General features: G+C 40.5%; 1 protein-coding gene across 2 annotated transcripts in view; it reads right to left on the bottom strand.

Moving 5' to 3' along the window:
* Positions 1-6,195: 6,195 nt before the first annotated feature.
* Positions 6,196-19,192, bottom strand: part of LOC122556315 (heat shock protein beta-7-like) — a 33,022-nt gene continuing 20,025 nt past the window's right edge. The window contains exons 2-3 of one of the 2 annotated variants that reach the window (XM_043702943.2): positions 13,487-13,632; positions 6,196-6,459 (exon numbers count right to left, since the gene is read on the bottom strand). In XM_043702943.2, coding sequence (XP_043558878.1) covers positions 6,274-6,459; positions 13,487-13,632 — 332 coding nt within the window. In that variant the 3' untranslated portion in view covers positions 6,196-6,273. The remainder of the gene's footprint in view (positions 6,460-13,486; positions 13,633-19,192) is intronic. The other variant, XR_015759016.1, reaches the window with a different exon arrangement.

The following is a 19,192-nucleotide window of genomic DNA, read 5'->3' as shown; positions in this document are numbered from 1 at the left end:
CCATGGTGGAAGAATCTAGAACGTGACCTCAGGATATGGGCTCAAACATTTGGGACTGAAATGCTGACAAATTTCTTCACTCTGAGGGTTGAGATTCTTTGGACTTCTCTACCCAGCAGGTTGTAGACTGTTGAGTATATTCACGGCTGAAATAGATAAATTTTGATCTTTCAAGGATATGGGGGCGGGGGAAAGTTGAGTTGAGGTGGGAGGTCAGTTGTGATAGTGTTAAATTCCAAAGGAGGTTCAGTGGTCCATTTGGCCAATTACTGTTGCTGTTTTCCATATTCTTAAACGGATAATTCCGTTCTGGCAGAGGATCAATGGACTCATGATGTTAACTCTGCTTTTTCCCCACAGATCCTACCAGACCTGCTGAATTTCTCCACAAATTTTTCTTCTTGGTTTAGATCTGCAGCATCCACACTTCTTTGTTTTATTTAATCAAGTTGTGTTCTCCACATAACCATCATTGCCTTTGTAACATCAACTGCAAATGTGTTCGAAGCAAATGTAAATATATTCAAAACTGAGGCTCTCTTATCTGCAGCTGTGAGATGTAATCAGTGCTAACTCTAATACACGCTGACAAAACAGTTTGGCAATATTGCTTAATGATACTTAAGTGAATTGGGAGGTTGCCTTAGGAGAGCTACCGGCATTATCTCCTAGTGCTTCAGCTTACAAGCTTACCGGGTTTACCTGTCAACTCGTTATTCCTTCCATTCAGTTTAAATTAGGTTGTTGGAGGAGAAAATGATCCCATCCAAGGTCTTCCAAACAATATTGTCAATTTTTTAATTACTACAGAAAACATTTCATGCATTCAAAACAAAACTCCAACTGGCTTTCATGAGAGAAAACATTAAATCATTTCTGGATGTGTTAAGTGCATTTTTGTGTGTAGACATTTCAGGCTGAATGAGCAATCAGTTTCTTTGACTCAAACCAGTGAAGAGTTATTGTGCTCATAATCCGACAGTGTATGTATGTCGCAGGGATCATTTCCTATCCTAGATGCTATTGTGATGTTATATAATAGGTTCTGGATTTTCCCACAGGGCAGCAGTGTCCTGGTGACCCCAGCATTTGGGTGCGGTGGCATTAGTGGCAGCAACAACATGTCTCCTTCCAGCGTTTGGAGATGATGGCAACAGCAAAATTCCTCCCAGTGATCAGAGGCAGCAGAGTCATCAACGGCATCAATGATTGATGTGAGATTCGCAGGCTGACCTAGACTCCAGGCTGGGGCTGAGCATTCCAAGCACTGTTATGGAGATAAGACCTCAGATTTTAATATGTGGGCATTTGGCTCTTCTTTAAAAAAAATTTCTGTATATTTTATTCTGGCAATCAACATGGCACCAGAGAATAGCAATTTTGTACACTTTTAACTGTAACTGTAGAATGGCAAAGAATTTGTTGGTGAAATTGAATTCTATACTCTGGTCACAGGCGACACTGGTCAGCAACTAAAATAAATTCAATCAAATACCGCAGGAACAAATGAAAGACAGAGAGAATGTGTCAAAGGTTGGCCAAACCAAAGGTCCAGCAGGTTCCCCATAAAGACCCATTTTGAGCATCAATAGCATTTCACAATTGTAGATGACTTGATAAAAGGCTCTCATGCACCTTCACTGCAACAAGATATTTAAGAATTCAGGAGATTACCAAGTGACTGAGCGAGGGCTGAGGCATCTGAGGAGTGGGCCCAGAGCTCAAAGGTGACTGAGAACATCAGTGCTGATTATGAAACTAGTACTGGCCAAGTAGTTAATGTCCCACTGGAACAAAAGGGAAAAAAATCAACTTATGTTTGGAAAATGGTTTATGTTATTGCTGTTGACTATTTTCTCCTCGGCTGATTGAGATGAAAAGGTTCCATATTATCACGTCTTTGGCAGTTATTAGGAAATGATCACTATACATGAAATCAGTAAGTGATTGTGTCAAGAAATGGACCACGGTTTGCATACAAACCTTTCAGCCAGTTTGCACTTAGTTCTGGATTTAAATATGAAACAATCTTGTTGAGATATCCGCAGTGGAATGATGAAATGGAGCATTAGATCCAGACAATCAGTCAACAGCATTTAAAGCAGAAGGCAAAAGGAGGACCAAAAGATAAACAGTCAGCAGCACTTAGTGGAATGGCTGAGTTAAGACAGAGAGACAGTCAGTCAGTCTTTTGTTAAATATTTTTCTACCCCATCCAAGAGTTTTGGTTCAAGACAAACTGGTTAAGGAGAACTGTCATAGGACTACAGCATCTTTATAACATTGTTTATTGAATGTTAAGATTAAGTGCTACAATTCATGATTATCAGAGATATGCCAGATATATATTATTGAAAGACTATTTGATAAACTCTATTGCCAAAGGCTAGTTGGTTTACTCTATATGCTTCTCTGCATGTATTTCTCTCTGCCAATCTAACTGACTCCACCCACACTGTGCTATTTATGCCTAGAGGAGCTGCTCCATGACATCATTGCAACGTTGCTTTAGTGTCCTAGAATCCTTATCCAGCACCACTTCCCAAGACTTTCTTCCTGTCATTAACATTTATGCTACATTATCAAATGAGTTACTTAGATTATTTTCTTCTATTACATTTACAGGATATTTTTTCCATATATCTCCAACCCCTCCCCAAGTCTTTGACTTGATTAATTTTAACTGTCAAGAAGGTATTTGGCAAAGTATAGAAACATTCAAGGTAAGGTTGGTGAGATTTCCTTTTCTCTGCTGGCTGCTAGATCAGAAATTTAATCAGCATAGTTGTCTTAACACAGACTCTGAACTATGGGATCAGGAGTAGATAGCAACACTTTATTGTACACCATGGTGATGCCTAATTTTGTTTCCATTCCGCAGCCAGTTCCTGCAGTAAGAATGATAGATGGATAGAATGAAGCAATAAAATGAGATGACAACAGTTGCAAGAGATTTGTCCCTTGCTGGATCTAAAAGGTACATTGGGGCTGTCCAGGCAGTTGCATTCTAACAGTATCCTTTCTATGAAAGGTCCTTTATCAAGACTGGTTGTTATGTTCCAATATAGGTGATGTTTTGTGTAGGAACATTTATTACACATCTTTGCCTGTCTATTCCAGAGTTGACATTCCTCTGGAAGTGATCTAGATTGCTCTATTATTGTCCCTTGGAACCCAAGTTTTCAGTAATACAGGAAGTTTCATCTGTGCTCCATCAGCAGTTCATATCATGTCATCTTGTTATCTGTGAATATAAAATTAACAATCTGAGGGAAAACATAAATTGTAAAACATATATTTCCTAAAGGTCTAAGAGCATCTGGCATTATACTAAACAAAAACCCATTTTCTTTGGAAGTCAGGTGGAAGAACATAGACAATTGTCAATGATCTTTCAGAGAATGCCATATCAAATCTTTTGTGTGTTTATTTCACAGCTGGCTGGGAACTGTGTAGTGTATTCAGTTTTATCAAGGCTATTGGATTGATCAGTTCTGCTGAATGAGACAAAAAATCTTGTTCTACTTCTTGGTATCAGTAAATGTTTTCCCAAGCATAATTGGAGTGATGTATTTGAATTCCCTGGTATTTTTAAAAAATATTAACACCACATAATCATTATTCACACCCACATCCTATCCACGAAAGCTGTTATGTTTATCAGGATTACACTTATTAAAAGTGGTAATTAACTCAGAAGCACTTTAACATGAGAGAATAGGAAAGGTGATATATGATATGAATGCAAGTTTCAGTGGTGACTTTACCCACTTGGCTATAATTTGACATCATTGTTGATGAGGGATTTCTTCTTCCCACTTTATAATTTATTCTACTTGTAATGTTAAATGATATGTGTTAATGCTCCAATGTGCTTAGCATTCTCAACTCTTACTATTTTGTTTAAAGGTGAAACACCTCCCAAATTAAATGGTGCAAATCCCAAGAATTCCTAAACAGAAGCTTATAAATAGGGTCAGAACCCCATGTGGGGTCACAAGCTAATATTCTGGAATTGTGAGCTCTGAAGCAGCAATGATCACCATGGAGACCTGACCAAATTATAACAACTATGCTGTTCTATAATGGAGCCCCATCTCACTGTGGATCATAACAACTTTTGAGCCTCAAAATGAGCCACAGTGGGAAAACCTTTGGAAGGCATGGTCACAAACTAACCTGAAAAGGTTTAATCACTATCAATTATATTCAACATACAACTTCTGTGATGAAAGGTTTGTGATTTTTAATACATTTAATAAATATATATATTTTCATAAATTGGATTTCAAACCATATGGTTGGTTATGTTTGTTAAGGGTCTTTAAAAAATTTAGAGAGTCCTTTCTTAAGCATCATGGATAATTCATTATGTGTCACAGAGCAGATAACTGCAAAACTCCTGGAGTGTTAATGGAAGATTGTTGATTTAGTGGTGTTAATGACAGGGGACAGTTTGGTGGGAGAGTGAACACTTAAAGGCAGTGCTTGGTTTTGGTTTAGAATAATCAATTATTGATTTTAACTTTGAAAAACCCAGAAGGCTTTTCAGGTAGATTTAAAGGGGATGTGACAATAGTTTCTCTCCTAAAAAGCAGTACAGGACAATTAAGAAGAAAGCACAGCTACTTTTAGGGAACCGTTTAGCTTATGACATACTTCCAGATCAGTATTTATTTGGAAATCTGCAGATCATTAAAAGATTGAGAAATTCCTTGTAAGAAAGCTGTCACAACTCACAGAAATGGAGAGAAGCAATTATATCAAATCTAAAGATTTCATACAAAAGTGTTATATCTGTGGCTCTGAATTACTGTAAAGTGGTGGAGTTGGAGAATAGCTAAGTTGGAAGTTTTGAGGAATAGCGAAAGGCTGGATAGGCAAGGGCTGTTTTCCCTGGAGTGTTGGAGGCTGAGGGGTGACCTTATTGAGGTTTATAAAATCATGAGGGCATGGATAGGATAAATAGACAAGGTCTTTTCATTAGGTTGGAGAGTCCAGAACTAGAGGGCAGAGGTTAAAGGTGAGAGGGGAAATATTTAAAAGGAACCTAAGGGGCAACTTTTTCACATAGAAGGTGGTTCATGCTTGGAATGAGTTGCTAGGGCAAGTACTGGAGGCTGGTACAATTACAACAGTCAAAAAGATATTTGGCTAAGTATATGAATAGGAAGCGTTCAGAGGGATATGGGTCAAGTGTGGCAAATGGGATTAGGTTAGTTCAGGATATCTGGTCGGCATGGATGAGTTGGACTGAAAGGTCTGTTTCTGTGCAGTACAACTCTGTGACTATGACTTTATGTCTGACATCCAGGGCTCCCTGATTGAACAAAATTAACAGCCTCAGTCAGAGAACTCATCTTCTATGCTGTCCATCTGGCTGACCTCATTACAGTCACACCCACTTTTCATCTTCACTTCATGCAAGATATAACACAGCCACCTTCAAAATGTGTCCTCATTTAGGAAATGGTGATTTCTTTCTATGCTGCATTGTGCTTTCTTTCATTGTTACTAAATTTCTAATGGCTGAATATATTGCCATCAATATATTTTTCCCTATTGAGTATGGCCAATGTTAATCTGTTCCTATAAAATTGGAAAAGTACATTTCTCCACATCTGCAATAAAATTAAACAGCCTGCGAACATGAAATTATCTGTTAGAGAAACAGAATCATAGCAGTTTCAGAAATCTACTTTCATTGCTGGGAAACTCCAGTATCCAATTACTGATGGATTGTGAACACATATCATAACTATAACTATTCTCTCCATGCTCCATAAATTCAAAATACAAGCAATACTGGTTCAAGGCAGGAACCTTATCCCATTACCATCAGGCTGCTGAATGATTTTCTGAGTATGGCTTTGATCATTTTTTGCCACATTGATTTTAGATATGTTTAAAATAAATCTACAGTAGAGAAGGGAATTGAAATGAAACTGTGGAGTTTAACTTATTTGATTGCAAATGTAATTATCAAAAGGCATAAATAGTACACAGCTCTCAGTGACAAAATAAATAACTTCCCAGCAACATTATCAAAATTACAACATTCAAAGTGCAATTAGCTTTTAGAATCCATTATTTTCTACCACAGAAAAAAAATATGCCTGTATCTGTTGAATTGAGTGCACATCCTCAGGAGCATTGTGAAATTTCTAAAATAAGATCTGTGCAAAGTTGTATATAAACATTCATCGTTGTTTTAATTAATGTTGATGAGGCAGCATGGGTAAATAGAGTGCTACAAAGCCAAGGCATCTACATCTACAGCTTAACTTCACTTCGATAAACTGGCTGAGGTGATTCTGCTTGATTTAGTTGATTGCTTCTAATATTGATGATCAGAATGCCAACATCAGTCAGTGAACAGCCGACAGACATTGGGTCCATATCTTCAGGGAGCTGACTCTTATGAGTGAAAGTGTTTAGAATTGTTCCATCTTCAGCCACCTGTAATCAAGAAAAACAAATGTAGTCAACTTGTGAGGTAACAAGCCACAAACATGTTTATTTTAACAAATGATAATTTTATGTAATAATCATTAACGTTCATTTCGATGTTTTAAGTTTGTTTAGGATAATGTTGTTTGTCTACATGAGAAGTAATGACACTTATTGGCTCAATAACAGTTTATCACTTTGTTAAAAATCACACAACACCAGGTTATAGTCCAAGAGGTGTATTTGGAAGCACTAGCTTTCAAGCGCTGCTCCTTCATCAGTGCTCTGAACGCTAGTGCTTCCAAATAAACCTGTTGGATTATAACCTGGTATTGTGTGATTTTTAACTTTGTACACCCCAGTCCATACTGGCGTCTCCAAATCAAGTTTATTATTTGGCTTAGTGTGAAATTAATGTTGAACTGAATTGATTTTGAACCATGGATCAATGAAAGTGTTGCCCCTCTAAGTTGTATCAAGCTTTGCTCTCAAGTCTAATTAAATGACATTTTTGTTGTCAAGGTTCATTTTACTTTGTACAGCTTTGTGATGCACAAATAATAATGTTTAGACTATCAAGTGCAATCAATGGCATATAGATAGATTAAGAGAGTGAGCTAAAATTTGACAGATGGATCAATATGGGAAAATATGAGGTCCATTTTGCTTTTATTTTAATCTTTCTTTTTTATGCCAAATGTGCTGGAGAAACTCAATAGTCTGGCAGCATTTGTGAAAGTAGAAATAAAATTAACATATTGAATCCAACACAAATGTTCTTTGAAACTGAAGGGACTGGAAAGGAATAGTTTTTAAGCCATTGAGAAATGGAGTGGGGCAGGCACAAGTGGAGCAATTTGAGAGGGTGCCAACAGAAAAAGGCAAATGAAGTCAGGAGGAGGAGGAGGGCAGCGCAGTGGCTCAGTGGTTAGCACTTCTGCCTCACAGTGCCAGGGATTCTGGTCCAATTCCAGCCTCAGGCAACTGTCTGTGTAGGAGTTTGCACGTTCTTCCCTTGTCTGCGTGGGTTTCTTCCGGGTGCTCCAGTTTCCTCCCACTGTCACAAGATGTGCAGGTTAAGTGAATTGGCCATGCTAAATTGCCCTCAGTATTATTGGATGTGTAGGTTAGGTACATTAGTCAGAGGACATGTAGAGTAATAGGGTAGGGGAATGGGTCGGGGTGGGATATCTTTGGAGGGTTAATGTGGACTTGTTGGGCCAAATGGCCTGTTTCCATACTGTAGGGATTCTATGATTCTACGAAGTCCTATTGGTAATAGCAACATGGATGAAGAGGAGGTGTTAATAGCAGCAAATAAGTGAGAGTAAAATCATGCAAACAAGACCTGGGAAAGATGTAATCAAAATGAAGAACAGAGAACTGAGTGGCACGGTGGCACAGTGGTTAGCACTGCTGCCTCACAGCGCCAGAGACCTGGGTTCATTTCCCGCCTCAGGCGACACTCTGTGTGGAGTTTGCACATTCTCTCCGTGTCTGCGTGGGTTTCCTTCGGGTGCTCCGGTTTCCTCCCACAGTCCAAAAATGTGCAAGTTAGGTGAATTGGCCATGCTAAATCGCCCGTAGTGTTAAGTGAAGGGGTAAATGTAGGGGAATGGGTCTGGGTGGGTTGCACTTCAGCGGGTCAGTGTGGACTTGTTGGGCCGAAGGGCCTGTTTGCACACTGTAAGTAATCTAATCTAACTTAGTATTGAGTCCTGAAGGCTGTAAAGTAGTTTCCATCTATATTCCCTCTATTTCCTTATAACAGATTAGCTGACTCTTCTGTCACTCCAAACAACTCTTCAGCCCCCATGGCACCTTCCTATGCAATGGGATAGATATAACATTTGCCCTATTATCAACGCAGGGTCTGAAGCCCCAAATACACCTTCCATGGACAGCAGCAATGTACTTGTATAACTTCCAATGTAGTCTGTTGTAGTTACTGATCACAATGCAATATCCTCTCCATTGGTGGGGCCAAAAGCAGACTGGCTGACTGCTTTGTGGAACATCTCACTCTGTCCATAAGAATGATTCTAACCTTCCAGTCACTTGCCATTTTAAGATACCAACTTGCATTCATGTTAACGTTTATGTTTTTACCTTACACTAAGCACCTTTCAGCTTTCAGAACTCCACTTAGATTTCAACAACTTCAATCCCTAACCTCTGTCCTCCATTTTGATTACACTTGCTTTTCCTGACCTAACATCAATCCTCATTAGATCCTTGCCACAATTGCCCCCAACCCCAGTGTTGTATTTGGATAGGTTTTCTTTCAGCAAAATTGACCTGTTTTCTGGTGTTGACAACCCCTGTTCATCTGTAGCCTTCCTATGCCACCAACAGCACAACAGGCGCACACAAGCTATTCCACTTGCTCATCCTTTGTGCCTCCCCACCTTTTGTAACAGCATAATAACTATCACTTTTCCAGCCTTCTTCAGTTCTTTAATCTCAATATATCTCCACGGGGAGATATATTGAGACTAAATTGGCCTTGAAACATTAATTTTGTTTTTCTCCTTATAGGTGATGCCAGAACTATTGAGTTTCTCCAGCACTTTGTTTTTACTTCATTTCTCCAGCATAAGTAGTACTTTGTTTTTGTAGGAAAAGAAAAGACTATTATTTAAATGAAGAGAGAGTGCAGAGAGATCCAGATATCCTTGTAGGTGAATTACAAAACTTAGCAGACAAATAGAATACTGATGTTTATTACAAAGGGAATGGAGTAGAAAAGTGTGGAAGCCCTGTCCAACAGCACAGGAAATTGATGAGACTGCATCCCAAGCACAGTGTACAGATCGGTTCTCCTTGACTGGATAGGGATCTAACCTGCATTGGAAGCTATTGAGGGAAGGTTCAATAGGCTGATTCCTGAGGTAAAGAGGTTGCCTTTTATGGAAAGCAGATTGGTCAATATTTATTGGAATTTAGAAAGACAAAAGATTCTGGAGAGACTCCATCTCACAAGGGAATTTAGAAATAGAAGGAATTCTTTTAAAATAAGGGCCTCCCATTTAAGGGAAAGATAAAGAGAATTTTTGTTTTATTTCAGAGGATCATTATTGCTTTATATTGTGCTTCAAACTAATGCTGCTACCTTAACCCTGAGATCCTGGCCTGGAGTATCTTGGTCTGTCCCGAAGATTGTTCGCCCTTTATCCCTAAAGTTCTTCAGCTTCTCATATGCTGTGACATTTTATTTACATCTGCACATAGTAGGGAATCATCAACTGCAGCTTTCGAGTCTAAGATCTCTCTAGATGTTCTTTCTAGACTGGTGTTTTCTCTCCATTGTGTCAGATGATCAGTATATCCTCATAGAGTCATAGAGATGTATAGCACAGAAATAGACCTTTTGGTCCAACTCGTCCATGCTGACCAGATATCCCAACCTATTCTAGTCCCATTTGCCAGCACTTGCCAGCACCTGGCCCATATCCCTCTAAATCCTTCATGTTCAAAGACCCATCCAGATTCTTTTAAACTTTGGAATTGTACCAGCCTCTACCACTTCTTCTGGCAACTCATTCCATACACATACCACCCTCTGCATGAAAAGGTTGCCCCTTGGGTCCCTTTTATATCTTTCCCCTCTCACCTTCAACCTATGCCCTCTAGTTCTGGACTCCTCCACCACAGGGAAGACACCTTGTCTATTTATCCTATCCATGCCCCTCATGATTTTATAAACCTCTATAAGGTCACCCCTCAGCCTCCGACGATCCAGGGAAAACAACTCCAGCCTATTCAGCCTCTCCCTATAGCTGACATCCTCCAACCCTGACAACATCCTTGTAAGTCTTTTCTGAACCCTTTCAAGTTTCACAACATCCTTCTGATAGGAAGGAGACCAGAATTGCACGCAATATTCCAAAAGTGGCCTAACCAATGTCCTGTACAGCTGCAACATGACCTCCCAACTCTTGTACTCAATACTCTGACCAATAAAAGAGCATACCAAATGCCTTCTTCACTATCCTATCTACCTGCGACTCTATTTTCAAGGAACTATGAACCTGCACTCCAAGGTCTCTTTGTTCAGTAACATTCCCTCGGACCTTACCATTAAGTGTATAAGTCCTACTAAGATTTGCTTTCCCAAAACGCAGCACCTTGCATTTATCTAAATTAAACTCCATCTGCCACTCCTCAGCCCATTGGCCCATCTGATCAAGATCCCATTTTAATCTGAGGTAACCTTCTTTGCTGTCCATTACACTTCCAATTTTGGTGTAATCTGCAAACTTACTAACAATACCTCCTATGTTACACCCAAATCATTTATATAAATGACAAAAAGTAGTGGACCCAGCACCAATCCTTGTGGCAATCCACTGGTCACAGACTTCCAGTCTGAAAAACAATCATCCACCACCACCCTCTGTCTTCTACCTTTGAGCCAGTTCTGTATTCGAATGGCTAGTTCTCCTTGTATTCCATGAGAACTAACCTTGCTAACCAGACTCCCATGGGGAACCTTGGCAAAAGCCTTACTGAAGTAAATATAGATCACGTCCACCACTTTACCCATCATCAATCTTCTTTGTTATTTCTTCAAAAAACTCAATCAAGTTTGTGAGACATGATTTCCCATGCACAAAACCATGTTGACTATCCCTAATTAGTCCTTGCCTTTCCAAATCCTGTCCCCCAGGATTCCCTCCAACAACTTGCCCACCACTGACATCAGGTTCACTGGTCTATAGTTCCCTAGCTTGTCTTTACCAGTATTTCTTAAATAATGGTACCATCGTTAGCCAACCTCCAGTCTTCTGGCACCTCACCTGTGACTATCATTGACATAAATATCCCAGCAATCACTTCCCTAGCTTCCCACGGAGTTCTAGGATACACCTGATCAGATCTTGGGGATTTATTCGCCTTTTATGCATTTCAAGACATCCAGCACTTTCTCCTCTGTAATACAGACATTTTTCAAGATGTCACCATCTATTTCCCCAGATTCGGTATCTTCCATGTACTTCTCTACAGTAAACATTGATGCAAAATACTCATTTAGTATCTCCCCCAGCTCCAAACAAAGGCTGCCTTGCTGATCTTTGAGGGGCTGTATTCGTTCCCTCATTACCCTTTTGTCCTTAAAATATTTGTAAAAACCCTTTGGATTCTCTTTAACCCTATTTGCCAAAGCTATCTCATGTCCCCTTTTTGCCTTCCTGATTATCCTCTGAAGTATACTCCTACGGCCTTTACACTCTTCTCAGGATTCATTCGATCTCTCCTGTTTATACCTGACATATGCTTCCTTCTTTTTCTTAACCAAGCCCTCAATTTCTCTAGTCATCCCACATTCCCTATACCTACCAGCCTTTCCTTTCAGTTTGACAAGAATATACTGTCTCTGGACTCTCGTTATTTCATTTCGGAAGGCTTCCCATTTTCCAGCCATCCCCTTACCTGCGAACATCTACCCCCAATCTGCTTTTGAAAGTTCTTGCCTAATACCATCAAAATTAGCCTTCCTCCACTTTAGAACTTCAACTTTAGATCTGTCTATCCTTTTCCATCACTATTTTAAAACGAATAGAATTATGGTCGCTGGCCCCAAAGTGCTCCCCCACTGACACCTCAGTCACCTGCCCTGCCTTATTCCCCAAGAGTAGGTCAAGTTTTGCATCTTCTCTAGTAGGTACATTCACATACTGACAGGAAATTTTCTTGTACACACTTAACAAATTCCTCTCCATCTCAACCCTTAACACTATGGCAGTCCCAGTCTATGTTTGGAAAGTTAAAATCCCCTACCATAACCACACTGATAGGTGAGATGTCCTTACAAATTTGTTTCTCAATTTCCCGTTGACTATTAGGGGGTCTGTAATACAATCCCAGTAAGGTGACCATCCCTTTCTTATTTCTCAGTTCCACCCAAATAACTTCCCTGGATGTATCTCCGGGAATATCCTCCCTTCAGTACAGTTGTAATGTTATCCCTTATCAAAAACAACACTCCCCTCCTCTCTTGCCTCCCTTTCTATACTTCCTATAACATTGGTATCCTTGAACATTAGGCTGCCAGTCCTTTCCATCCCTGAGCCATGTTTCTGTAATTGCTATGATATCCCAGTCTCATGCTCCTAACCATGCTCTGAGTTCATCTGCTTTCCCTGTTAGCCCTCCTGAGTTGAAATAAATGCAGTTTAATTTATCAGTCCTACCTTGTTCTCTACTTTGGTCCTGCCTGCCCTGACTGTTTGACTCACTTCTTTTCTCAACTGTACGAGTCTTAGATTGATCTCTTTCCTCAGTATCTCCCTGGGACGCTTTATATAAATCTCATTATGCTATCATTGGTCTTCGGAATTTCCTTCCACAGAGACCAATGGAAGCAGGTTATTAAATTATTTTGAAAGGCCAAGTTCGAGGTTGTAGTCACAAAGGAAATAGCGTTTTTTTTAGGGGGGAGGGGAGGGATGGATAGAAAGTGGAGGTGAGGTCTGAATAGCTTTGCAGTGCAAGTTTCAATGGACTGACTGGCTCACACGTGCTCCTACTGTGGTGAAGTTTCATCAGCTGTGAACATGAACTCATTACAAACACCAACTTCAGGACAGCAAAGTCCAAATCATAAGCAATGTACTTTTTACTGTTTCTATCTTTTTTTATGAAGTGTCCTTTGTTTCTTGCAATTTATAAGCCCTTCATTTCATGCTCCAGTCATAAATAGGCATCTCTCAATTCACCCATTCTAATCTGTAGCATTCAAAAAGTCTTTATGCTACAGATTGTATTGATGCTAATTTTGTTCTTTTATATACCATAACTACAATAAAGTTCTACATTTAGAAGGTATAATGTTTTCTCATATTATGTAAAATAGTCAGCTGATTGTGTATGTAAACAAAAAGGATTTTCATCCTTATGTAAGCTGCTATTTTTAAAAGTTTACTTGTAATTTATGCATATCCATATGTAACTACACAATCTATAAATACATATAAAAACATATGACTTGTACAAGTTTAATCAGCATAATATAAAAAAGTGTAATCATCTGGACCTTTTCTGCTTTGATGACAACATGGTAATTGTACATTGTAACAATAACTTCTTCTGGATCAAACTGACTGACATCAGCTGTAACTTGATAAATATCCCCAACAGTTCTGACATTGCCAAGACTTCCTGGACGACCAGATACTGGAGCTGTGGCATTTAAAAAAAGAAGTGAAATGCAAAGAGGGAAAGGAAAGGACGAAATACCAAAAATCCTAGAAATACTCAGCAGATCTGGCAGCATCTGTGGAGAGAGAAAGAACAGAGTTAACAGAGTGAATGTTCTTGACCTAGTTCACTAACAGATGGAACTTACGCCATTAATAATAATAAAAAGTTGCCTCACAGACCAGTCAAGCATCTGACATAGTCACAGTCATGGAATCATACATTTTATAGACAACGTTGCAACAACATCATCACTATCCCTGGTGTGTCCTGTCCCACCCAAAGACAGACTCACCAAAAAGGAATGGTGCTGTGGTATACAGTCATGCAGGAGATCTCAATGTCTCTCAGCATCAGGTCAATCACAAACAAGAAAACCTGCTGTTGTTTGCCACCAAGCATCCTCCCTCAGCAGCTGAATTGGTGCTCCATGTTGAAAACCAGTTAGACAAGGATAGCAAGGGCACAGAAACAGCTCTGGGCACAAGAATTCAATGTCAATCACCAAGAATGGCTCAGTAGCACTACTATGTTGGCCAATCCTACAGGACATGTATTCCCCACTGAGCCCATGACAAGTACTGCAGAAACCAATAAGAGGAAAGAACCTACTGAACCTTGCCTTCACCAATCTACCTGTTACTAAAAAAGATTTTGTAAGGTTGACAGGGCTGAGTGTGGCAGTTTAGATTAGATTCCCTACAGTGTGGAAACAGGCCCTTCGGCCCAACCAGTCCACGCCAACCCTCCGAAGAGAAACCCACCCAGACCCACTTCCCTCCAAATGATGCACCTAACACTATGGGACAATTTTCCCATGGCCAATTCACCCTAACCTGCACATCTTTGCACTGTGGGAGGAAACCAGAGCACCCGGAGGAAACCCACGCAGACACAGGGAGAATGTGCAAACTCCACACAGACAGTTGCCTGAATTTAATAACCCACTTCCATATTGGTGCCAGATGGTCTGTCCTTGTTACTCCTTTTTAACTTATCTGTTGTGGTTTTAACACAATGGATTAACTCACTAAGCCATTTTAGAAGACCAGCAAGAACCAACCATGTTGCAGTAGGTCTGGAATCACATGTAGGGCAAATTAGGGAAAGATGGTAGACTTCCCTTCTAAAGGGCATTCTAACAATCTATGATAGTTTTACGGCATTATTACAGAAGCTAGCTTTCAATGTCAGTTCCATGAGCCACAATGATGAGTTTGGTCAAGTGACCCCAGGAGATGTTCCCAGATCTCTGCATTTCTATTTCAGTGACAACACCACTAGATCACCATGCCCTGTTAGAAGAATGAAAATATCTTGGGAAGGCTGAACAACGGGAGGAGATTAGAGATTGATAAGGTAGGACCATGCAGGAATGTGAAAAGTCAACATGTTGCTTGACAGGGAGTCAATGCATGTGAGACAACATAGGAGTGCTGTGTGAAAAACTCTGGTGATCATATCTTATAGCATCCAGATGACTGAATGTACAGCAAAGGAAAGATGGCCCTGAGTTGTCAATGGAAAAATCAATCCTTCTGGTTACAAAGGCTACAATGAGAGACTTAACAGCTTACGTTATAATTAAGACTTGTTTTACATTCCTGGAAAATAATTTTGAGTAGTCACTGACATTTTTGGAATCTTATGTAGACTAAATAATTTTACGTACATAAAATCTTCCAACAAATCACAAATTTATACACTCAGAATAGAATTTTCCCCTCTGCTGAATAGTGTGAATGATAGTAAGAAAGGTGGGAAAATAATAAAAACAAAAAAAAAATTCATTTCTCGACATGGAGAAAAATTTTCCCCTCAATCTTAATAATGGCAATTTTAGAATCTTGCTACTGATCAATGATTATCATATTTCCAAGAATTCACATCTCATTAAAGTACAATTCACTTTATGTATACCCACTTCCAATTCTCATCTCCTTTACTGTAAGACTAGACAGCAGAAGTGCCGGAGACATGTAAAATCAGAGCTGGTAGCTGCAGCTCATTTGATATTTGGTGTCATCATTCTTCCCAACTAACTCCCTGCACGTTCCATTGTCACGATCCTCCTTAATCCTTTGTGAGTGTAAGTCAGCATTGGCAAAACACTGAACTCATCACCAAAGCTTGAAGCAGCTGCTACCAGTGGAGAAAGATTGCCATCTAAGGTCTTCCTGCTAAAGTATAATGAGGGTCCAGTCAGTTGTCAGTCTCTCTTGATGCCTCAGCAGGTCTAATTTCCTGCATAACAAGAAAATGCCTTTGTTTTTGCAACTGTAAAGAAACTCTGAAAATACCAAATTTCCAATGTTTTGTTTGTTTTTTTTTCTCTCTGCAAAGACTGATTTATAACTTTTGTTAAAAAAAAATCATCTATGGGCGTGGAGGGAAGGGGGGGGGGGTGGGGAATCCAAGAGGATCACGTTGCAGAGCTCCGCATCACAGCACAAGCAGGATGAAATTCTAACCTGCCAAACCCGGACCATTGAGATAGCCTGGGACTCTGGAAAGGTCGTGGAGTCCCAGGAAACTGTGAAAAATCAACTTACCTGAGCTTTCAACGTCCAGAGATACCGATGAAGGGAGGTGGAGCATCCAAGGCCGGGCCTGCAGCCCAGCCTGCAGGATCCTTGGATTCACTTACCTACCAGGCCCTGGTGAAGGAGCTCACAAAATCTCGCGAGATATTGGGTAAGCAGATAGAGAACATAGAACATTACAGCACAGTACAGGCCCTTCGGCCCTCGATGTTGCGCCAACCTGTCATACCAATCTGAAGCCCATCTAACCTACACTATTCCATGTACGTCCATATGCTTGTCCAATGACGACTTAAATGTACTTAAAGTTGGCGAATCTACTACCGTTGCAGGCAAAGCATTCCATACCCTTACTACTCTCTGAGTAAAGAGACTACCTCTGACATCTGTCCTATCTATCACCCCTCAATTTAAAGCTATGTCCCCTCATGCTCGCCATCACCATACTTGGAAAAAGGCTTTCCCTGTCCACCCTATCTAACCCTCTGATTATCTTATATGTCTCTATTAAGTCACCTCTCAACCTTCTTCTCTCTAACGAAAACAGTGTCAAGACCCTCAGCCTTTCCTCGTAAGATCTTCCCTCCATACCAGCCAACATCCTAGTAAGTCTCCTCTGCACCCTTTCCAAAGCTTCCACATCCTTCTTATAATGCGGTGACCAAAACTGTACACACTACCCCACATGCAGCCGCTCCAGAGTTTTGTACAGCTGTAGCATAATCTCATGGTTCCGGAACTCGATCCCTCTATTAATTAAAGCTAAAACACTGTCTGCCTTCTTAATAATCCTGTCAACCTGGGTGGCAACTTTCAAGGATCTGTGTACCTGGACACTGAGATCTCTCTGCTCATCTTCACTTCCAAAATTCTTACCATTAGCCCAGTACTTTGCATTCTGGTTACTCCAACCAAAGTGAATCACTTTACAATTATCCACATTAAACTCCATTTGCCATCTCTCGGCCTAGCTCTGCAGCTTATCTATGTCTCCTTGTAACCTACAACATCCTTCATCACTATCCACAACTCCACTGACCTTAGTGTCGTCTGCAAATTTACTAACCCACCCTTCTACGCCCTCATCCAGGTCGTTTATAAAAATGATGAACAGCAGTGGAGCCAACACCGACCCTTATGGTACACCACTGGTAACTGGACTCCAGGATGAACATTTCCCATCAATCACCACCTCTGTCTTCTTTCAGCAAGCCAATTACTGATCCAAATTGCTATATCTCCCACAATCCCATTCTTCCGCATTTTGTACAATAGCCTATTGTGGGGAACCTTATCGGACGCCTTGCTGAAATCCATATACATCACATCAACTGGTTTACTCTCATCTACCTGTTTGGTCACCTTCTCAAAGAACTCAATAAGGTTTGTAAGGCACAACCTACCCTTCACAAAACCGTGCTAACTATCCCTAATGAAATTATTCTTTTCTAGATTATTATAAATCCTATCTTTTATAACCTTTTCCAACACTTTATCAACAACTGAAGTAAGGCTCACTGGTCTATAATTACCTGGGGTGTCTCTATTCCCTTTCTTGAAAGGGGAACCACATTTGCTATCCTCCAGTCTTCTGTAGTCCTGTAGTCAATGACGATTTTAAGATCAATGCCAAAGGCTCGGCAATCTCCTCCCTGGCTTTCCACAGGATCCTAGGATAAATCCCATCTGGCCCAGGGGACTTACCTATTTTTACACACTGCAGGATTTCTAATACCTCTTCCTTGTGAACCTCAATCCCACCTAGTCTAGTAGCCTGTATCTCAGTATTCTCCTCGACAACATTGTTGTTTTCTAGAGTGAATACTGTCGAAAAATATTCATTAAGTGCTTCCCCTATCTCCTCTGACTCCACACACAACTTCCCACTACTATTCTTGATTGGCCCTCGTCTTACTCTCGACATTCTTTTTTTCCTTAAATACCTATAGAAAGCCTTAGGGTTTACCCTGATCCTATCTGCCAACAACTTCTCATGTCTCTTCCTGGCTCTTCTGAGCTCTATCTTTAGGTCTTTCCTGGCTACCTTGTATCCCTCAAGCACCCTAACTGAGCCTTCACATCTCATCCTAACATAAGCCTTCTTCTTCCTCTTGACCAGAGATTCCACTTCATTCGTAAACCACGCTCCCGCACTCTACAGCTTCCTCCCTGCCTGACAGGTACATACTTATCTAGGACACACAGGAGCTTTTCCTTGAATAAGTTCCACATTTCTAATGTGCCTATCCCATGCAGTTTCCTTCCCCATCCTATGCTTCCTAAATCTTGCCTAATCGCATCGTAATTGCCTTTCCCCCAGCTGTAACTCTTGCCCAGTGGTATACACCTATCCCTTTCTATCACTAAAGTAAACATAACAGAATTGTGATCGCTATCACCAAAGTGCACACCTACTTCCATGTCTAACACCTGGCCGGGCTCATTACTCAGTACCAAATCTAATGTGGCTTCGCCCCTTGTTGGCCTGTCTACATACTGTGTCAGGAAGCCATTCTGCACACACTGAACAAAAACTGGCCCATCTATAGTACTCGTACTATAGTGTTCCCAGTCAATATTTGGAAAGGTGAAGTCTCCCATGACAACTACCCTGTCTCTCTCACTCCTATTGAGAATCATCTTTGCTATCCTTTCCTCTAGATCTCTAGAACTATTCGGACGCCTATAGAAAATCCCCAATAGGGTGACCTCTCCTTTCCTGTTTCTAACCTCAGCCCATACTACCTCAGTTGACGAGTCCCCAAACATCCTTTCTGCAACTGTAATACTGTCCTTGACCAATAATGCCACACCACCACCTTCCCCCCCCCAACTTTTACCATCTTCTCTGTTCTTACTGAAACATCTAAATCCTGGAACCTGCAACAACCATTCCTGTCCCTGCTCTATCAAGGTCTCCAAAATGGCACAACATCGAAGTCCCAGGTACTAACCCATGCTGCAAGTTCACCCACCTTATTGGATGCTCCTGGCGTTGA

This window comes from Chiloscyllium plagiosum, unplaced genomic scaffold, assembly GCF_037043375.1.
Source record: "Chiloscyllium plagiosum isolate Xiang-an unplaced genomic scaffold, Cpla_swu_hap1 HiC_scaffold_13, whole genome shotgun sequence".
Taxonomy (NCBI): Eukaryota; Metazoa; Chordata; class Chondrichthyes; order Orectolobiformes; family Hemiscylliidae; genus Chiloscyllium; species Chiloscyllium plagiosum.
Note: the sequence above shows the minus strand (reverse complement) of the source record. Positions and strands in the feature narration are given on the sequence as shown.